Source organism: Eumetopias jubatus, unplaced genomic scaffold, assembly GCF_037043125.1.
Source record: "Eumetopias jubatus isolate StellerSeaLion01/CBP00866 unplaced genomic scaffold, mEumJub1_p1.0 scaffold_13, whole genome shotgun sequence".
NCBI lineage: Eukaryota > Metazoa > Chordata > Mammalia > Carnivora > Otariidae > Eumetopias > Eumetopias jubatus.
Genome location: NW_028274819.1, coordinates 13,000,092 through 13,016,989, shown reverse-complemented (window position 1 = coordinate 13,016,989; position 16,898 = coordinate 13,000,092). Strand labels below are relative to the sequence as shown.

The window sequence follows — 16,898 nt, the reverse complement described above, 5'->3', positions numbered from 1 at the left end:
GACTTGTGTTATTTTGTCTGGTTAAGGCAAGGTGAATGATCTCTGGCGGGAGGTCACAAAGAAAACCTCGTAAGCTTCTCTGGTCCTGGCCCACCCTTAGGCAGCACTGTAGTGGGAATAACCACTTAAAACAACAGGTCCTGTTTTTATTTTGGTGATTTAATTCAAAAATTCCTAGAAGAAACCCTCTGTGACCACCTAAGCTCCTTGTTGTTTTAAGGCTTAGAGAACTCTCGACTGCCACAGTTCTTTAATACAGAATTTCGTCTCTGGAAAGTAAAAATCTCTGGATGTGGTCAGAGGTGAGACAGTGGGTGATTGAGGGATGAAAGCCTGTTAGAGGCTGATTGCCTGGATATGGCTGGCACTTCAATATGATAGCTCACGGTGTCTCTTCTGTTTGTCCAAAGCAAAAAGGCTATGCCCTAATTTTAAATAGGCTGCCTCAGACACTAAATCTCCAGAAACTGGCCAGAACCCATTATTTTCACTGTCCATGACTTAAGTGTATACAGTCTTGCTCTGAAATCCCAGATTAAAACTGTAGCTCAATGAATGGTTTTCCACCTACTAATCTAGTAACAACCTTGGCTCATAGCAACAGATTTTAACTGTTCTGTGTCAAATTTATTTAAAGTCAGATTACAATAGCTTGGGTTTTCTCATGGACATTTCCAGTTACCTGGCCTGCTATAAAGACTGAAGGAATTTCTTTCACATTCTGCTAGTTTAGGCTGCCTTTCTGTGGCTATCTTAGAAGCTTAGAAATGTTTTTGCATCAGCCTAATAGCTTCATTCTCTTTAAGGAATGAGGCAGGGCAAAGATTCCTATAAAGACAGGAGAAGCATTTACTTTTGCTTGCCAGAAATTTAAAAAAAAAAAAAAAAAAAATCACAGGCTTCACCAGGAATCAACCTTGTTGAAATACACTGGTGATTGTGGGTGCTTTTTCAGGTGGCTGTTCTGTTTTAACACAAAACTGACCTAGAAGACAGATGAGCCTTAACTGGATCAGCTCCTCCCGTGGAGCCTCATCCAGGTGCTTGGTCCTCAACATGATGGGCAGAGTGTTAAGTGTCTGCTGTGGACACGTATTAGCAAGCTCTGCCTCACTTCTGCACCATGTTCCCCCATCTCATTTTGGTGGTCTCCCTGCCTACTAATAATGTAATGGTAAGACCCAAATTCCCCTCAGATCTTTGAACGCCCTGGCTTAAACCCTGACTCTCACATGGAAAGGCACTTACCTCTTTAACAGGCAGCCACAGTTCAGCCAGTTTGATAAATGCAGATTTTTTTTTTTTTTTTTTAAAGAAAAACCCTAACAGATCAGACAATGTCCTAAATCAGACCAACTGCACAAAAGAGATGAAAAGAAACCTTCCTGGGAGAGGAAGAGATGTCCGTGAGAAAGCCAACTGGGCTGAGCCTTACAAAAGCATGGCCCTTCTCTCCTCTAATGCACTGATCTTAGCCCAGCGCAGTCAGAGCTGGCTCCTGGCCCGGTTGCATGGGACGCCCCCACGGCAGTGTCCGAGCTGGAAGGCGGCTTTAATCAGCAGGCTCCTTACAGCAGGGAAAGCCATCCCGGCAGAGCCCGGCTAGCGGAGGCTGCTGCTGCTGCTGGCCTGAGAGCTGCCCACGCCTGGGTGGTCTGGACTGTGTCGGTTCTGGGGAAGACAAGGAAGAAGGGGTAAGAGAACGACTAGGACCTAGCCGTGGCCGTGGCAGCCGTGGCCGTGGCCTTGGTCAGTGCTGTACAGGAAAAAACTGCAACATGCCCTGGATTTTCAGTCGTGGGTCCCACCTGAGGCAAAGGACCATCGAGGACAGGGGGAGACGCGGAGACTCAGTGGGCTGCAGGAGCAGGTCCCTACCCTACCTTCTTTTTCTTCTTCTCTTTCTTCTTCCTTTTCCGTTCAGGATCCTCCTCTTTCTTCTTTTTCTTCTTCTTGTGATCAGAATCAGATGGTGTTTCTGTAGGAGACAGTATGTGCTCTCAAAATTCCCTACTGTAGAGCTCAAAGGTCCCTACTGCTAGGATCTCTGTGAAGACCACAGGAAAACCTAGTCAAGGGCAATTGCTCTTCTTTTTTTTGGTAAAGATTTTATTTATTCATTTATTTGAGAGAGAGAGAGAGCACATGAGGTGGGGGAGGGTCAGAGGGAGAAGCAGACTCCCCGCTGAGCAGGGAGCCCAATGCGGGACTCGATCCCGGGACTCCAGGATCATGACCTGAACCGAAGGCAGTCGCTTAACCAACTGAGCCACCCAGGCGCCCGGGCAATTGCTCTTCTAAAGGCCAGAGAGGACAGGGAGGCACTGCTAAAGCACCATTCCAGCTTTCTACCTGCCCAGGAGACCTACTTGCAGGAAATACTAATTACCTTTATACCAGTTTCAAGAGAACTGGGAGTCTGGGGCTCTGTAAGGAACCTGAGTTTTTAACTGGGTACGGTCTGACCAGATCCAGGTTTTCTGGCTTTGAACCGAACTGTTTCTTACCTGGGGGGACAGGGTCCTGGGTACGGCTCTGTTTGTGCTTGTGCTTATTCTTCTTCTTGGGAGGCTGAATATGCATCAGACGACACTGCTCTGGTAACTGAAGGAACCAAAGGAAGGTCCAGGTGAGTGGAGGGAGGAAACGCCCTGCTCCCATCGTCTGTTCTGCTCAGTAAGTTATGAAGGAACAGACTTGGACAGAAAAACCACCTCCACGCCTTTCAGGCCTCCCCGTTTGCCTTCTTCCTCCCCAAGAGGGGACTCACCGGGCCAGTGTGGAGGCGGAAGCCAGCCAGCATAGTCCCTGTGATAGGATTAAAAGAGCCACCAAGAATAGGGGGTTTCTCAATGAGAGAGCGGAGGCTGCTGTTATCATGGGAACCAGGCAGATCAATCATCCCTGGCAGGTCAGGCAGGAAGTTACTTAGCTTCTCCTTCACCTTCTTCCCACAGAATTTATTATAGGAATGTTCTAGGTTGTAGTGTGTGATCAGATTGGTGCTGCCTGTCAGCTCGGTGCTACCTAGAGGACACAGAAGAACAAAAAAATTATTAGTCCCAAGAGTAGAGAATTTTAAGTCACCCAGAGGGAAAGTGAAGGACTATGTTTTAGCCTAAATAGGGAATCTTTTATGTGAGAATTAGAAAGATTTGAACTTACTTTTTTAAGTAAGAAACAGCAAAACTAAATAACAACATATAATAAACACTAAAAATATATACCATAGAATGGTAAGTTGGAACGAGGAGAAAAATCCGCAAACGTCCAATGAGGGCACAGATGGAAACTACTCTACCCCAAAGCAAGAGACACTCTCCCCAACTTGGACTCACCACACTTAACATGATGCTTACTCTGTGCTAAACACTGTTCTGAGTGCTTCTCATATAATATACTAGAGAGAAATTATACTCTCTGACACAGCAGGATATTACCTCAGAGCTCAGCCACCATCAAGGTAAGAGCCAAATATGACCCAATGGCTTCAGTGTCTGGTCAAGGACTTTTTTTTCCGTTTTTTTTTTTTTTTTTTTTATTAGCAAGAAACATTAATTACCTTTACACAGGAAACGGGATTTTTTAGCTACTGCTGACTAACTTGTTACCACCATCTCCATTACTCATAATGCCAAGTATAATACTCTGCCTCAAAGAAAGAAATGTTCCCTTAGCATCTGGACAACTAGAAGTCTAATCCTAGCAGTGCTCTATGCCTCAGTTTCCTCTCTTATCTCTGCAGTGGGGTAACAGCTATCTTAAGCACACTTAATTTTTTTTTTCAAGGTGCAAATGAAAACATTGAGAAGTATAAAGTATTCTACAGATGCAAGGCACTATCGGTATAAATATTGCATGGCTGACTTTTTTCAAAAAATGGAAGCTTGTTAGTAATCTAGTAAGGATCTAGTGGCAAAGGGTGGAGCTAGCTAGCCTACAATTTCATCTACAGTTATGATGAACACGAAGAATGCAAATGATGATGAAAGTGGCTTGTTCAGAACCATTCACTTGGAAAAACCCAGGTTCTGATCTGAGGCCCCTGGGGGCCGAGACAGTGTCGTTCTTGTTTGTACATGTATCACCGGTGCCAAACACAGTACACATCTTTGGTGCTCAGTAACTTTAAGTGAGCAAGGTATTTTCCCTCCATACCCCAAGGCCTTACCCTATCCTTCCCTTTTTCCCTTCTCGTGCCAAACGTTTCAGAAATATGGTCTACTGTAACGGCAGAACATGCAGCGCCAGAGTACCGCTCCTCATAACTAGGCGCTGCCTCCTGCCATGCTAGCATCCTTCTGTTTCCCACCTCTGTCAGCTCTCCTCTTCCAGGGGCGTCATCCTCAAGGCCCGGGTGAGAAGGCACTCCTGCCTTTCCTAAACACTTTATGAGTCCATCCAACTTCCTGTTTTGACTATCAGTTCCATGAAGATGATTTATAAACCTCTCTCCCCAGCCTCCTAAAAACTAATCTTACACTTCCAACTTCCTCTTAGTCAATTCCATGGAGATTCATTTTTTTTAAAACTCCCAAATCTTCCCCACCTCACTCAGGGCTTCTCTATTTCAATACAGGGCACCCATATTCTCCGGATATTTTTAGAAGCAATACTCCTCGGTCCGTAAATCTCAATGGTTTCCTATTATCCTCAGGAAAAAGCTCAAATTCCTTTGGCACTCACGGTAAAATACATCTTACTGTAACTTAGTTTTGGGGCCTGATCAACCACTACTCACCTATGCTATGTTTCTAATCCATCCAAATGAGTCTCCATTATCTCCTAAGAAACCCACTTCTCATTTCCTTTTAGGAAGTTTGTTTTAGGAAAACTGATGTAATTATAAGATAATTCTTCCAAATTTTCTTCACCAATATGAAATTTTCGATGTCTGGCTCAAGTGGACAACTCTTTCTGTCATTTTTTTTTTTTTTAAGATTTTATTTATTGGGGCTCCTGGGTGGCTAAGTCGTTGAGCGTCTGCCTTCAGCTCGGGTCATGGTCCCAGGGTCCTGGGATCGAGCCCCGCCATCGGGCTCCCTGCTTGGCGGGAAGCCTGCTTCTCCCTCTCCCCACTCCCCCTGCTTGTGTTCCTGCTCTCGCTGTCTCTCTCTGTCAAGTAAATAAATAAAATCTTAAAAAAAAAAAAAAAGCAAGGACTAAACATATTCTCTCCCCTTCTCACCACATGCTGCCCTTCCTACATAAACCAGCATTTGCCCAAAACAAATACTATCTGTCGACTGCTTGATAAAAATAGGTACAATCATAAAGTTAGAGAAACTGCTGGTACACATCAACCACTAACTGACCAAAGGAAAGTCAACCTTTCTATGCTTCAGTTTTATTCAACTGTAACATGCCTACCTCAAGGGGCTATTCTCAGTATCAAATTCTATTACATATATAACTGCACTGTGACCTTCAAAGCACTGTACCAATATGCGTTATTATTTCCCTCAATTCCTGATGTAGCAGTAGGACTTGGGAGGAATTGAAAGGCCATCTGGAGAATTAACATGTCCCAAATGAGTCTTGATTTCCATCTCCTCAAACTTGTTCCTTCTTGGTCTCAGCACTACCATCCACCCAACTATTCAACCCCAGAATTTACAAGTATTTTCAGTTCCTCTCTACTTCTAGATTCAATACTTCGTTCCCATAAGCTCTATCCCTAACATTTATCCTGCATCAGTTCACTTCTCTCCTCCACCACTACTGCCTAGTCCAAACCATCATCTCTTTCCTGGGTTACTAAGCAGTAACTTCTGACTGATTTCCTCACTTTCCATTCTTAATGTAGCTGTTTGGATGATTAAAAATAAGTAAATCAGATCATGTCACTTTCCTTTGTTAAAACGGCTCCCCCTGAGGGGTGCCTGGCTGGCTCAGTCAGTAGAGAATGCGACTCTTGATCTCGGGTGGTGCGTTTGAGCCTCACTTTCGGTACAGAGATTACTAAAAACAAATAAATAAAATGGTTCCCCCTGAACTTAAAATCTAAATACTTTACAAAGGCCTCTACCTATTCCTCCCCGCTTCATCTCCTATCACTCTTTCCCTTGAAACTTCACTGGAGTCCAACTGGTCTTCTGACCCTCAGATATTCCAAGCTTTTCCCTCACACCACGGCTTCTGACCTCATTTCTTGCATCTTATCTCTCCCATTCACACATGACTGGCTCTTTACATTTACGCTCAAATATTATCTACTCAGAGATGGCTTCTTTGATCACTCTAGCTAAAGCAGTTCTGCCTCAATTCTTTATCACATTTTCTCCTTGTAGCCCTAACCGCTATCTGATGTTATCTAGTGTACTACTCTGTGCCGCCTCTTCTGAAATGTAATCTCCAAAACAGGCAAAGATCTTGTCAGTCCTACTCACAGCTGTATCTTAAGCATTTAGAACAGTGCTTGGTACATAGTAGGTGCTCAACAAAACAAATTTTTGGTTCGATTCTAATCCCTCCTTCCGACAGGTGAAGACAGGCAGAGGCCCTCAGAAGGAGGGCAACATGCGGGTGCCTGGGTGGCTCAGTTGGTTAAGCGACTGCCTTCGGCTCAGGTCATGATCCTGGGGTCCCCGGATCGAGTCCCGCATCGGGCTCCCTGCTCAGCGGGGAGTCTGCTTCTCCCTCTGACCTTCCTCCATCTCATGCTCTCTCTCTCCCATTCTCTCTCTCTCAATAAATAAATAAAAATCTTTAAAAAAAAAAAAGGAGGGCAACATGCCTCTAACCAACAGCATGCTTGTGACAGATTTGGAAAACCTTAGGTCTGCAGGAATGTTAAATCAGGCCTCTCGAGTTCCAAACTCAAACTCTAATTTCTAGGGAACCATAAACCAGTATCAGGGACAGAGCCAAATATGGTGTGAAACATGGTCACGGAAATGCATTCTCTCCCCCTTCCCAATGCAGGCCAAAAATTCATGTCATCCCTTTGGTGGTGAATCCTCCGACCCCTTCCAACTTTGAGCTCCAAGGTCCCGACACGCGTTGCCTAGGCTACCTCACACCTACCCGGGCGGGCTGGGAGCCACGCCCATCACCTCCTTGCTATGATCTGATTGGCCACCTTCGGCCAGGCCTAATACTCACCTGGAAGTTCCCGCATAAGATAGAAGGGACCACAACCAGCCACCGACTTGTCGGCGCCGGGAGGGGCCGTGGCCGCAGTGGGCTGCGGGGCCGTGCCGGGGCCCCCGCCCGGAGGAGGGGGAGGCGGAGGTGGAGGCTTTCCTGGTCCGAAGCCGAGTGCGGTTGGGGGTGGTGGTGGGTCAGCCTGAGCTCCGAACAGTGCCGAGAAATTCTCCATCGTCTTCTCCGCCCCGGCGCGGTCCCGGGGTCTGGCGTCGGTCGTTTTCATTGGACAATCCCTTCACGATGTCCCGCCCTCTTCCTCTAGGAGCCGCTTATCATTGGGTACCCCGCCTACCTTTTTCTGGTAACTACTTCCGTCGCTTTAGGAGAACGTTCCGGAAGTGCTATCTAAACTTATTAAATTCTTTTCCGTAGTCTCCGAGCGCCACGGTTGCATATCCAATAAAATGACTTAACTAGAGAAAGCGACAGCTAGATCGACCAATAAAGTGTCAAATCCGCCTACCTTCCGCAGCGTTCAATCAGAGATATACTTCCGGGCGCAGAGGCAGTGCATCCGAGACTAGACCCAAAGGAAGTCTCAATGGTGGGAGAGGCGGGATCAGACCTCCAGACGCCGAAGCTGGGCGGGCGCTGCAAAGGCCGGAAAGATGGCGGTCCTGGCACCTTTAATTGCTCTGGTGTATTCGGTGCCACGGCTTTCACGATGGCTGGCCCGACCTTACTATCTTTTGTCAGCCCTGCTTTCTGTTGCATTCCTACTCGTGAGGAAGCTACCCCCTCTCTGCAACAGTCTCCCCACGCAACGCGAAGACGGCAACCCGTGTGACTTTGACTGGGTGAGCGGACCCCGCGACCTTCACTGTCCCTGCTCCCCGAGGTTGCATGCGGGAGCCCCGAGGTTCCCCTTTTTGAGGATACCTGAGGTTCCGAGCCTGTAGCGGACTTACAGACTGTTCGAATGTTAGGGCCTGGACCATCATCGAGCCTAAACCTCTTCGTGCTTAATTAAGATGGGAAAACAGCCGGTGAGCTTGCTTAGCAGCCTGGCTCTTCGGATTCTTGAGTCCAGGGTTCTTTCCATCTCACCATTCATGCTGTTCAACAGTTGTACCCAAACTCTACACATGTTCAGTATTTTACAAGGCTACCCATTATATAAAGCCTCTTGAGCCAGTGAGGTAAACAAGGAGGGTAGTAGTACTCCCGTTTTATTCATGGAGAAATTGATCTCGGCGTGGTTAGGCGAGTTGCCAAACTAGTCACTAATGAGTCAACCAGTGAGTGAACGCGACCTGAAACCACTCTTTTGGCCATAGTTCCTGCATACTCCATCAGCCGTCTCTTAATTCAGTTAACATTTCCAGAGCATGCACTATCTGCTAGGCACTCTGCTGCATCCTGAGGATGCAAAAATGAACACAAGTGTTAGACCCGTTGAAAGAAATTGTAAAAAAAAAATCTCTCTCGAGAGTCTTGCTGTACTTGAGTAAGAGCGGAGAAAAACGAGTTGAAGCTCTGTGCTCTCAGCTGTACAGCCGCAGCAGTGTTCTGAGGGAGGAGGGTCAACCCGAGGTTTTGTCTTTTTTCCCAGCCCCCAAAGTGAGTCTTGACTTGTACCAGAACCCACTCCCTTATTTTTATTCTCCATTCCTTGTTAACGCTTTCATACTTCCTCTGTCCTTTCCCAGACAGTATTACTGATAAGCTCAAGTGTAGTCATGCTACTTCCGAAGATCCTATTTTTATAGTGGTCCCCTCTTATCTGGGGCAGCTGGATATTCATTGCAAGACCCCCTGTGGTTGCCTGAAACCCTGGATAGTACCAAACCTTATATATATGATGTCTTGTCCTATACATACATACCTGTGATAAATTAATTTGCAATTTAGGGACAGTAAGAGATTAACAACAATAACTAATAATAAAATAGAACGATTATAACAAAGTAACCTAATGAAAATGATGTCAATGGGATCTCTTTGTCTCCCTCCCTTAAAATATCCTATCGTACTGTACTCATCCTTCTGATGATGATGATATCAGATGATAAAGTGAGGTGACATGAAGTGAGGTGAATGACATAGACATTGTAACACAGCATTAGGCTACTGTTGACCTTCTGTTGATAAGTCAGGAGGATGATCTGTGTCCAGACTGTGGTTGGCTGAAGGTAACTAAAACCACAGATAAGGGAGGACTACTGTATTCCATACTGATTTAACCAAAATGGGACTCAAAGATGTAAGTGGGTAGTAGTAAAGATTTTTTTTTTAAATATTTTATTTATTTATTTATTTGAGAGAGAGAGAGAATGAGAGATAGCACGAGAGGGAAGAAGGTCAGAGGGAGAAGCAGACTCCCTGCCGAGCAAGGAGCCCGATGTGGGACTCGATCCCGGGACTCCAGGATCATGACCTGAGCCGAAGGCAGTCGCTTAACTAACTGAGCCACCTAGGCGCCCCAGTAGTAAAGATTTTAATAAGTATAGGGATCTTTTATATAACCTATTTCTCTGTATACTCTCATTTAATAATATGCAAAACATTGGAATTTTTTGTATTTTACTATTTCTCTGATGGAATTTTTTTAAAATTAATTACATAGAGTTCATAACCAGTGTTTGTTTTCCTGGAAAATCCATGTTTTACTGATTTACCTTGGTGACTGGGAAGTTAGGATATTAAGGTAAATAATGTTAGCAATAACAGATAAATAAAAATAAAATAAGCCTCAAATTTTCAGGGATGTAACACAAGTTTATTTACTTATTTTTAAAGATTTTACTTATTTGTCAGAGACAGAGAGCACAAGCAGGGGGAGCCGCAGGCAGAGGGAGAAGCAGGCTCCCTGCTCAGGGAGGGGTGTGGGGCTCGATCCCGGGACCCTGGGGTCATGACCTGAGCCAAAGGCAGATACTTAACTGACTGAACCACCCAGGCATCCCAAGGATTGATAAAATTTAAAAATCATTTAGCAGAGGTACCTGGCTAGCTCAGTCAGTGGAGCATACAACCCTGATCTCAGAGTCATGTGTTCAAGCCCCACATTGGGCATAGAGCTTACTAAAAAAACAAAACAAAACAAAAAAATAAAAAATCCAACCAAACAACAACAAAAGCATTTCTCAACCCCTGGTGAAATAATAAACCTAGGCAATGATCATCTGTGGATGCTAAAACCATCAGATGAAAGGTTGATGCATCCTCTGAAGGGATGCAATAGGGAGTCTCTAGCACCACCTGTGATGTATTTCTGGCAAAAGATTTGTGTTTCATTGTATTCAAGCCTCTAGATTTCATTGCCACTTTACAAGAAATATGGGAGATAGAAAATCATCATCAGAAGAACACATACCAAAAGTTTGCAAGCAGCCAAATCCAGAAAGTGGGAAAGTTGAGAGTACAGTTGACTCAATGTCTTTAAAAGATGAGTAGCCTGGGGTAAAAAGGAAGAATAGATAGTCTTTAGAGATAAAAGAAGACCCAAAGAAATGCATAAGCCAAATGCATTGTGTGGATCTGGCTTGCTTGTTCCTGATTTGAACAAACAACTGCACAAAGACAATTTGAAATTATTGGGATCATTTGAAGAAGGACCAAATATTAAATGACAGTAAGGAATTATTAATTGTATTAAGTGTGATAATGGTATTTTGGTTTGTTAAAAAAAAAAAAAAAAGTCCCAGGGCGCCCGGCTGGCTCAGTTGGAAGAGCATGTAGTTCTTTATCTTGGGATTGTGAGTTTGAGTCCCTCATTGGAAGTAGAGATTACTAAAACAAATAAACTTTAAAAAGGGGGGCTTCTTTAAAAAAAAAAAGTCCTTGGGGCGCCTGGGTGGCTTAGCTGGTTAAGCATCCAACTCTTGATTTTGCTCGGGTCAGCCTGGGTGTGGAGCTTGCTTAAGATTCTCTCTCTCTCCCTCTGCCCCTCCGCACCTTAAAAAAAAAGTCCTTATCTGTAAGAGATACACACTGAAGTATTTGCAGGTGAAATGATATAGTTAGAATTTGCTTTAAGTTTTTCCAAAAAAAATGGGTAGCATAGATGAAATGGAACTGTTTTGGCAAAAGGTTACTGTTAAATCTGAGTAGTAAGGATTAAAGTATTGTAGGGGAGGAAAATTAATTTTTCCTCTACATTTTAAAATTTTTTTTAAAGATTTTATTTATTTATTTGACAAAGAGACACAGCAAGAGAAGGAACACAAGCAGGGGGAGTGGGAGAGGGAGAAGCAGGCTTCCTGCTGAGCAGGGAGCCCGATGCGGGGCTTGATCCCAGGACCCTGGGACCATGACCTGAGCTGAAGGGAGACGCTTAACAACTGAGCCACCCAGGTGCCCCCATTCCTCTACCTTTCTGAGGTCTTGGCTGAGACCCCTGTAATAAAAGATAAAAACAAAAGATAAACAAGTTTGTTAACATGTATACCTCATGTATGTATGGGAGATATCCAGGGAAAATGAATAAACTCAGAGGTGGATTAGAACTCTGGCTTATATCACATCCTCAACAAAGAGCAATACATTTTTGGAGAAATGACTGAACAAAGGCTTCCAAGGACAGCAAACTGTGGGAAGGTAAACTAATGGTAGATAAAGACTCTCGTTTGTCTTTTTAGTTTCCTCTGGTGCTGTCTCCAGGCTGATAGGGTCTAAAGTCGTCTCCCTTGATTAACTTTTGTCGTGGTAGAGAGGGTTGGAGGAATACTTTCAAAAATTTATGTCCTGCTTTGGGGCAACTTGGGTAGCTCAGTCAGTTAATCTTGTGACTCTTGGTTTTGGCTCAGGTTGTGATCTCAGGGTTGTGAGATCGAGCCGGTTGTGGGGCTCCGAGCCCAGTGCACAGTCTGCTTGAGATTCTCTTCCCCTCCCTCCCCATCTGCCCCTCCCCACACTTGTGCGCGTGCTCTCTCTCTCTCTCTAATAAATAAATAAAATTTAAAAATAAAATATGTCTTGCTTTTAGACAGAGGGAGAGCAAGGAACTTTTTTGGTATCTATTTCTTAATTGCTTTTAGGCTGAAAATTTTAATGCAGAATAATCCAAAGTAGCATATTTTGGGGGGCACATTCTGCTACCTTTTAGTATCCTCTCTATTTTTATGTATGTTTGAAATTTTCCATAATAAACGGTTTAAAAACAAGGAACAAACAGAACAACCAAAGGGGCTCTGCTTCATGCCGTTTGTCTGGAACCCAGGTTCATTCGCCTCCCCCTATGGCATTAGGGTCATGTCATCATCGGCCAGCCAGCAGATGACGACAGGAAGCTGGAACGCGAGGACACGTGCTTGCTTCCTGCCCCGCACAGACGTGGCACATCGCTTCCACTCACATTCCACACAGGAATGTTAGTCACACAGTGCTACTTGGATGCAAGTAGACTGAGTGTCCAGCCGCAGTATGCACAGGAGGAAACAAACTGGGTTTGGAGCATACATAGCCAGTCTTTGCCATTGACCCACTGTCTTTAGACACTCTTCCTTTCATTCCTACATTTGGTCTCCTGCTTGACCACAGGTCCTTTTTTTTTTTTCCCCTTTTAAGTTCATCTTTCCACGTTTGTTAAATGCCAATTGTAACCCAATTTCATTTGTGAAAATGTGCTGCTTTCTGCTCAGGTGTATTTAGTAAGGTCTGTCATATTCCCTAACCCGCTCTTTACGTGTCTATTGCTAAAGCCAGTGGGTTACTTTTTGTTGGAGACTGATGCTAAAAACCCAGGACCTAAGGTCCGTGACTTCTAGCTGTAAATTGTAGTTGATTGGTTCTGTGTGAAATAGTGATTTGGGTTCCTGTATTGTAAACAAAAAGGTCTGGAAGGCCTCAGACCATCTAGACTCTAGTTGCCCCCCCCTTACCATGCTTTCTTTCACAGGGTCCTTGTTATGCATTACAGTCTGTACTGTTTGAAATTACCTTGTTTGTTTCTTTGTCATGATTATTGTTTGTCTCACAGACCTTAGAGCCTAGAAAGTGAGAAAGAACTGGAAGCCCGAGGTACTGAAAATGGCCTTCTAAAGCTCTGAGAGGCCCCCTTCAGCTCTCAAATCCTATTAAAAGTGCATGGATTGGGGCGCCTGGGTGGTTCAGTCGTTAAGCGTCTGCCTTCGGCTCAGGTCATGATCCCAGCGTTCTGGGATCGAGCCCCATATCGGGCTCCCTGCTCCGCGGGAAGCCTGCTTCTCCCTCTCCCACTCCCACTGCTGTGTTCCCTCTCTCACTGTCTCTCTCTCTCTCTGTCAAATAAATAAATAAATCTTTTAAAAAAGTGCATGGATTATCACTATAAATATTGGATGGCGAGGAATGATTTAATGTAAACAAAGCCCAAAAAATGGAATAGCCAGATATTGTATTAATGGAATATTACAGAAGGTTCCCTGGAAAACTTTTATTTGTTTTGTTTTGAGTCGGTAATATTGTCTTACAGTATTATACGGTACTAGGCTTTACACAGTTCTTTCATACCCATTATCTCATTTACTGCTCACAGTAATATTTTGAGACAGATACTGTTCCACTGAGGAAAGCAAAGCTCAGAGGTGAAGTGATCTGCCAAAGGGCACCAGCCAGTTTGTAGCAGGGTAGAACCTGACTGGTGTTTTTCCCACCACATCTTCGCCAACTCCAGTTGTTTCTTTACTGGTACCGTTCCCAGTTTGGATCTCTGTTGGTTTTTACTCCATATCGGGCTCCCTTACCCACCCAAAGCATCGGTGTTTATGGCATTCCTGTCACTTTGATTCTGTTCCAGAGAGAAGTAGAGATCCTGATGTTCCTCAGTGCCATTGTGATGATGAAGAACCGCAGATCCAGTAAGTGTAGCCTGTTCCTCAGTTACTTGAGCTTAGGCCACATGCCCTCCGGAGCTGCTTTCATTCTTGTTATGAGAGGGACACTATTTGGTGAATGAGTCCCTTATTCCATGCCAGGGCTGAATTTGATCTTGGACTTCTATCCTCTTACCCCTCTCCCATTTCAAAGTACCACAAGAAGAGTGACAAAACAGGATATGGGAGTATGCCGCCCAGCCTGACCTGTGACATCTTTGTGTTTCAGTCACTGTGGAGCAACATATAGGCAACATCTTCATGTTTAGTAAAGTGGCCAATGCAATTCTTTTCTTCCGTCTGGATGTTCGCATGGGCCTGCTTTACATCACACTCTGCATAGGTAAGGAGACTGGTTGTGGGAACCAAATTCCAACCCCAGACAGGTCTCTCCATATCCTTCTTCCATCTCTTGTACTTCATTAATTATGTATGTGGCTCAGGTGATAAGAATCTACAGAAACTTTAAGGAGAAGAGAATGCATCAGTGGTCTGCATATGTCCATAAAGTGTATTCTTTGGTGCCTAAAATCTTTGACTCAGTTTGAAAGTAAATCCCCTGCTGCAGGCCTTATATGTTTCCTCTGACATCTTTTTTCCGTGTTTAGTGTTCCTGATGACGTGCAAACCTCCCCTGTATATGGGCCCTGAGTACATCAAGTACTTCAATGATAAAACCATTGATGTGAGTTCTCTTCCTCTCTTCTGTTTCTTGGGTCCCTTGTGGGTGATTCTGTAGTTGTGCTTTTTACTCACTAGGAGGAGTAACTGCTTCAGAATGGAAGTCAAGAGCACTGTGGTTCCTTACTGGAGCTAGGGAGACTGGGGAGGGAAAGCCAGGGCGAGGAATTAGATGCTCAAGTCTGAACCTTTCTGGGAGCCTGTGTGATCCAGCTCACTGTTTCTTCCCTGTGTGTGGCAGGAAGAGCTAGAGCGGGACAAGAGGGTCACTTGGATTGTGGAGTTCTTTGCCAATTGGTCTAATGACTGCCAGTCGTTTGCTCCTATCTATGCTGACCTCTCCCTCAAGTGAGTACTGTATAGGGAGGGATGATGGAAGCAGAGGTGCTGTACTTTCCCTCTCATGGTTTTTGGCTCTGATTTCTGCACCTTGTAACCAAAGGCGTTTCTCCCCCGCTCCGCAAATATCTGTATTTCCACTTCCCTTGACCCGTTCTCTTTCATTATGTTAAATAATATATTTTTCTTAGGTACAACTGTACAGGGCTAAATTTTGGGAAGGTGGATGTTGGACGCTACACTGATGTTAGTACACGGTATGTAAGGGCCTGGACAGAGGGTCTGAGCCGTAAATCACTTGGAGTGATGTAGACAGATGCATTTATGGAGTACTTTCTGAGCCCTGTAGGTACAAAGTGAGCACGTCGCCCCTCACCAAGCAGCTCCCTACCCTGATCCTATTCCAAGGTGGCAAGGAGGTCATGCGGCGACCACAGATTGACAAGAAAGGACGCGCTGTCTCTTGGACCTTCTCTGAGGTATCTGAAAGAGTGAGCGAGTGGTTTGGAGAAGGGTGTAGAACAGTAATGGGCTTTGGAGCCCAGCCTGGGTTTGATTCCTGGCTCTGCCACTTGGCCCACTAGTTTTGAGAGTGTGGACTAGTTACCAGATTTCATTCACGAATTCACTTAGCAAATTTGTTGTGTTTCTACCGTGTGCCAGAACTCCTAGTACAGGGGAACAGTTATTAAGATTCAGTCTCAAAGGCCCTTGTCAGTATAGTCTGTAGGCCTGAGGTTCCTTAGCAGTAAATTGAAGAGAGTAACACTTGGATTGCAGGGTGGTTTTGTAGAGGACATTAAATAATGTAGCTGTAATTTCTTGGCACAGTGATTGTCACATAATGGGTACTCAACTGTACAGGGTTGACTCTTCCAGGTACCCAAAAAAGGAGAGTTAGGTTAGAGTAGATTTCTGTCCTTTCCTTCCTTCTTTCCTAGACTGTGTCTAAATACTTCTTACTTCCCAGTAAGGACTCTCCAACCAGAACCCTGATGTGCGTATGTACCTCTTTTGTGCAGGAGAATGTGATCCGAGAATTCAATTTGAATGAACTATATCAACGGGCCAAGAAGCTATCAAAGGCTGGAGATAATACCCCTGAGGAGCAGCCTGTGGCCTCGACCCCCACGGAAGTGCCAGATGGGGAAAGCAAGAAGGACAAATAGAATCCCTGCCTTGTCAGTACTTCCTCACCTTTGAGGCGCTGCCCCTCCTGTAACCACAAGCCTTGCCTGAGGCCTGGGCCTTTTATTTATGTTTTGTCCTTCGGCTATCCCTGAGTGGGGCAGGGGACTGGCTGCTTCTGATTTTAAAGAGGCTTCGGGGAATTGACAGGCATCCTCCAGGACGGCCTCCACTGCTGTGGCCAACTTTCACTGGAAGAAGGGAGAAATCTACCATGGATGAGGAAATGCTTTCCCTCCAAGCTTGGGTCAGTTATCAGTTACTGTCCACCGCTCACATGTCTCCACCATGCTGTGTTTTCATCCCTCCTCTTAGTGGACCTACACAGTCTGCTTAGATTATATTCAACCTAACAGAAGATGCCTCTGTATGGAGTCTGCGCTAGGATTTTTCCCTCAAGGACCCTTGCTTATTTAGGCACTTCTGGCTTGGTCTGTGGCCTTCTTTAAAAAGTATAAGGCTAATTTTGCCACTGGTCCCAAGGAGACACCTTTAACCACTGAGTGTACTCATTGAAGATAATATTGAATAATCCCCCTATGTTTTGGAGTTTGGGAGGAAGGGGAATTGGTTTGAGACATTCCTTTGTGTGGTGGGGCCTCCCGGAGAAAGCCCTTGGGCAGGAATGGGGTTTCCACTTACTCTCCTACCTACTCCCAACACCCAGTTGATGGTTTTCCGTAATAAAGGAACTGGGATTGCCTTTTGTTTGCGCCTTTGTGTGTTCCTCGCCCATTAGAAAAAGCC

At 44.9% G+C, this 16,898-nt stretch overlaps 2 protein-coding genes across 2 annotated transcripts; one reads left to right on the top strand and one right to left on the bottom strand.

Moving 5' to 3' along the window:
* Positions 1 to 125: 125 nt before the first annotated feature.
* On the bottom strand, positions 126 to 7,400 carry MED19 (mediator complex subunit 19). The gene is made up of 5 exons (XM_028111146.2): positions 7,105 to 7,400; positions 2,771 to 3,027; positions 2,508 to 2,604; positions 1,884 to 1,978; positions 126 to 1,671 (listed from the first exon to the last, which is right to left on the bottom strand). Exons 1-5 carry the CDS (start codon positions 7,370 to 7,372, stop codon positions 1,603 to 1,605), a joined length of 786 nt encoding a protein of 261 aa, XP_027966947.1. The 5' UTR covers positions 7,373 to 7,400; the 3' UTR covers positions 126 to 1,602.
* A 263-nt stretch (positions 7,401 to 7,663) lies between these two features.
* On the top strand, positions 7,664 to 16,854 carry TMX2 (thioredoxin related transmembrane protein 2). Its single transcript, XM_028111167.2, has 8 exons — positions 7,664 to 7,946; positions 13,868 to 13,928; positions 14,173 to 14,286; positions 14,552 to 14,628; positions 14,866 to 14,972; positions 15,155 to 15,220; positions 15,313 to 15,442; positions 15,986 to 16,854. Exons 1-8 carry the CDS (start codon positions 7,758 to 7,760, stop codon positions 16,130 to 16,132), a joined length of 891 nt encoding a protein of 296 aa, XP_027966968.1. The 5' UTR covers positions 7,664 to 7,757; the 3' UTR covers positions 16,133 to 16,854.
* Positions 16,855 to 16,898: the final 44 nt, after the last annotated feature.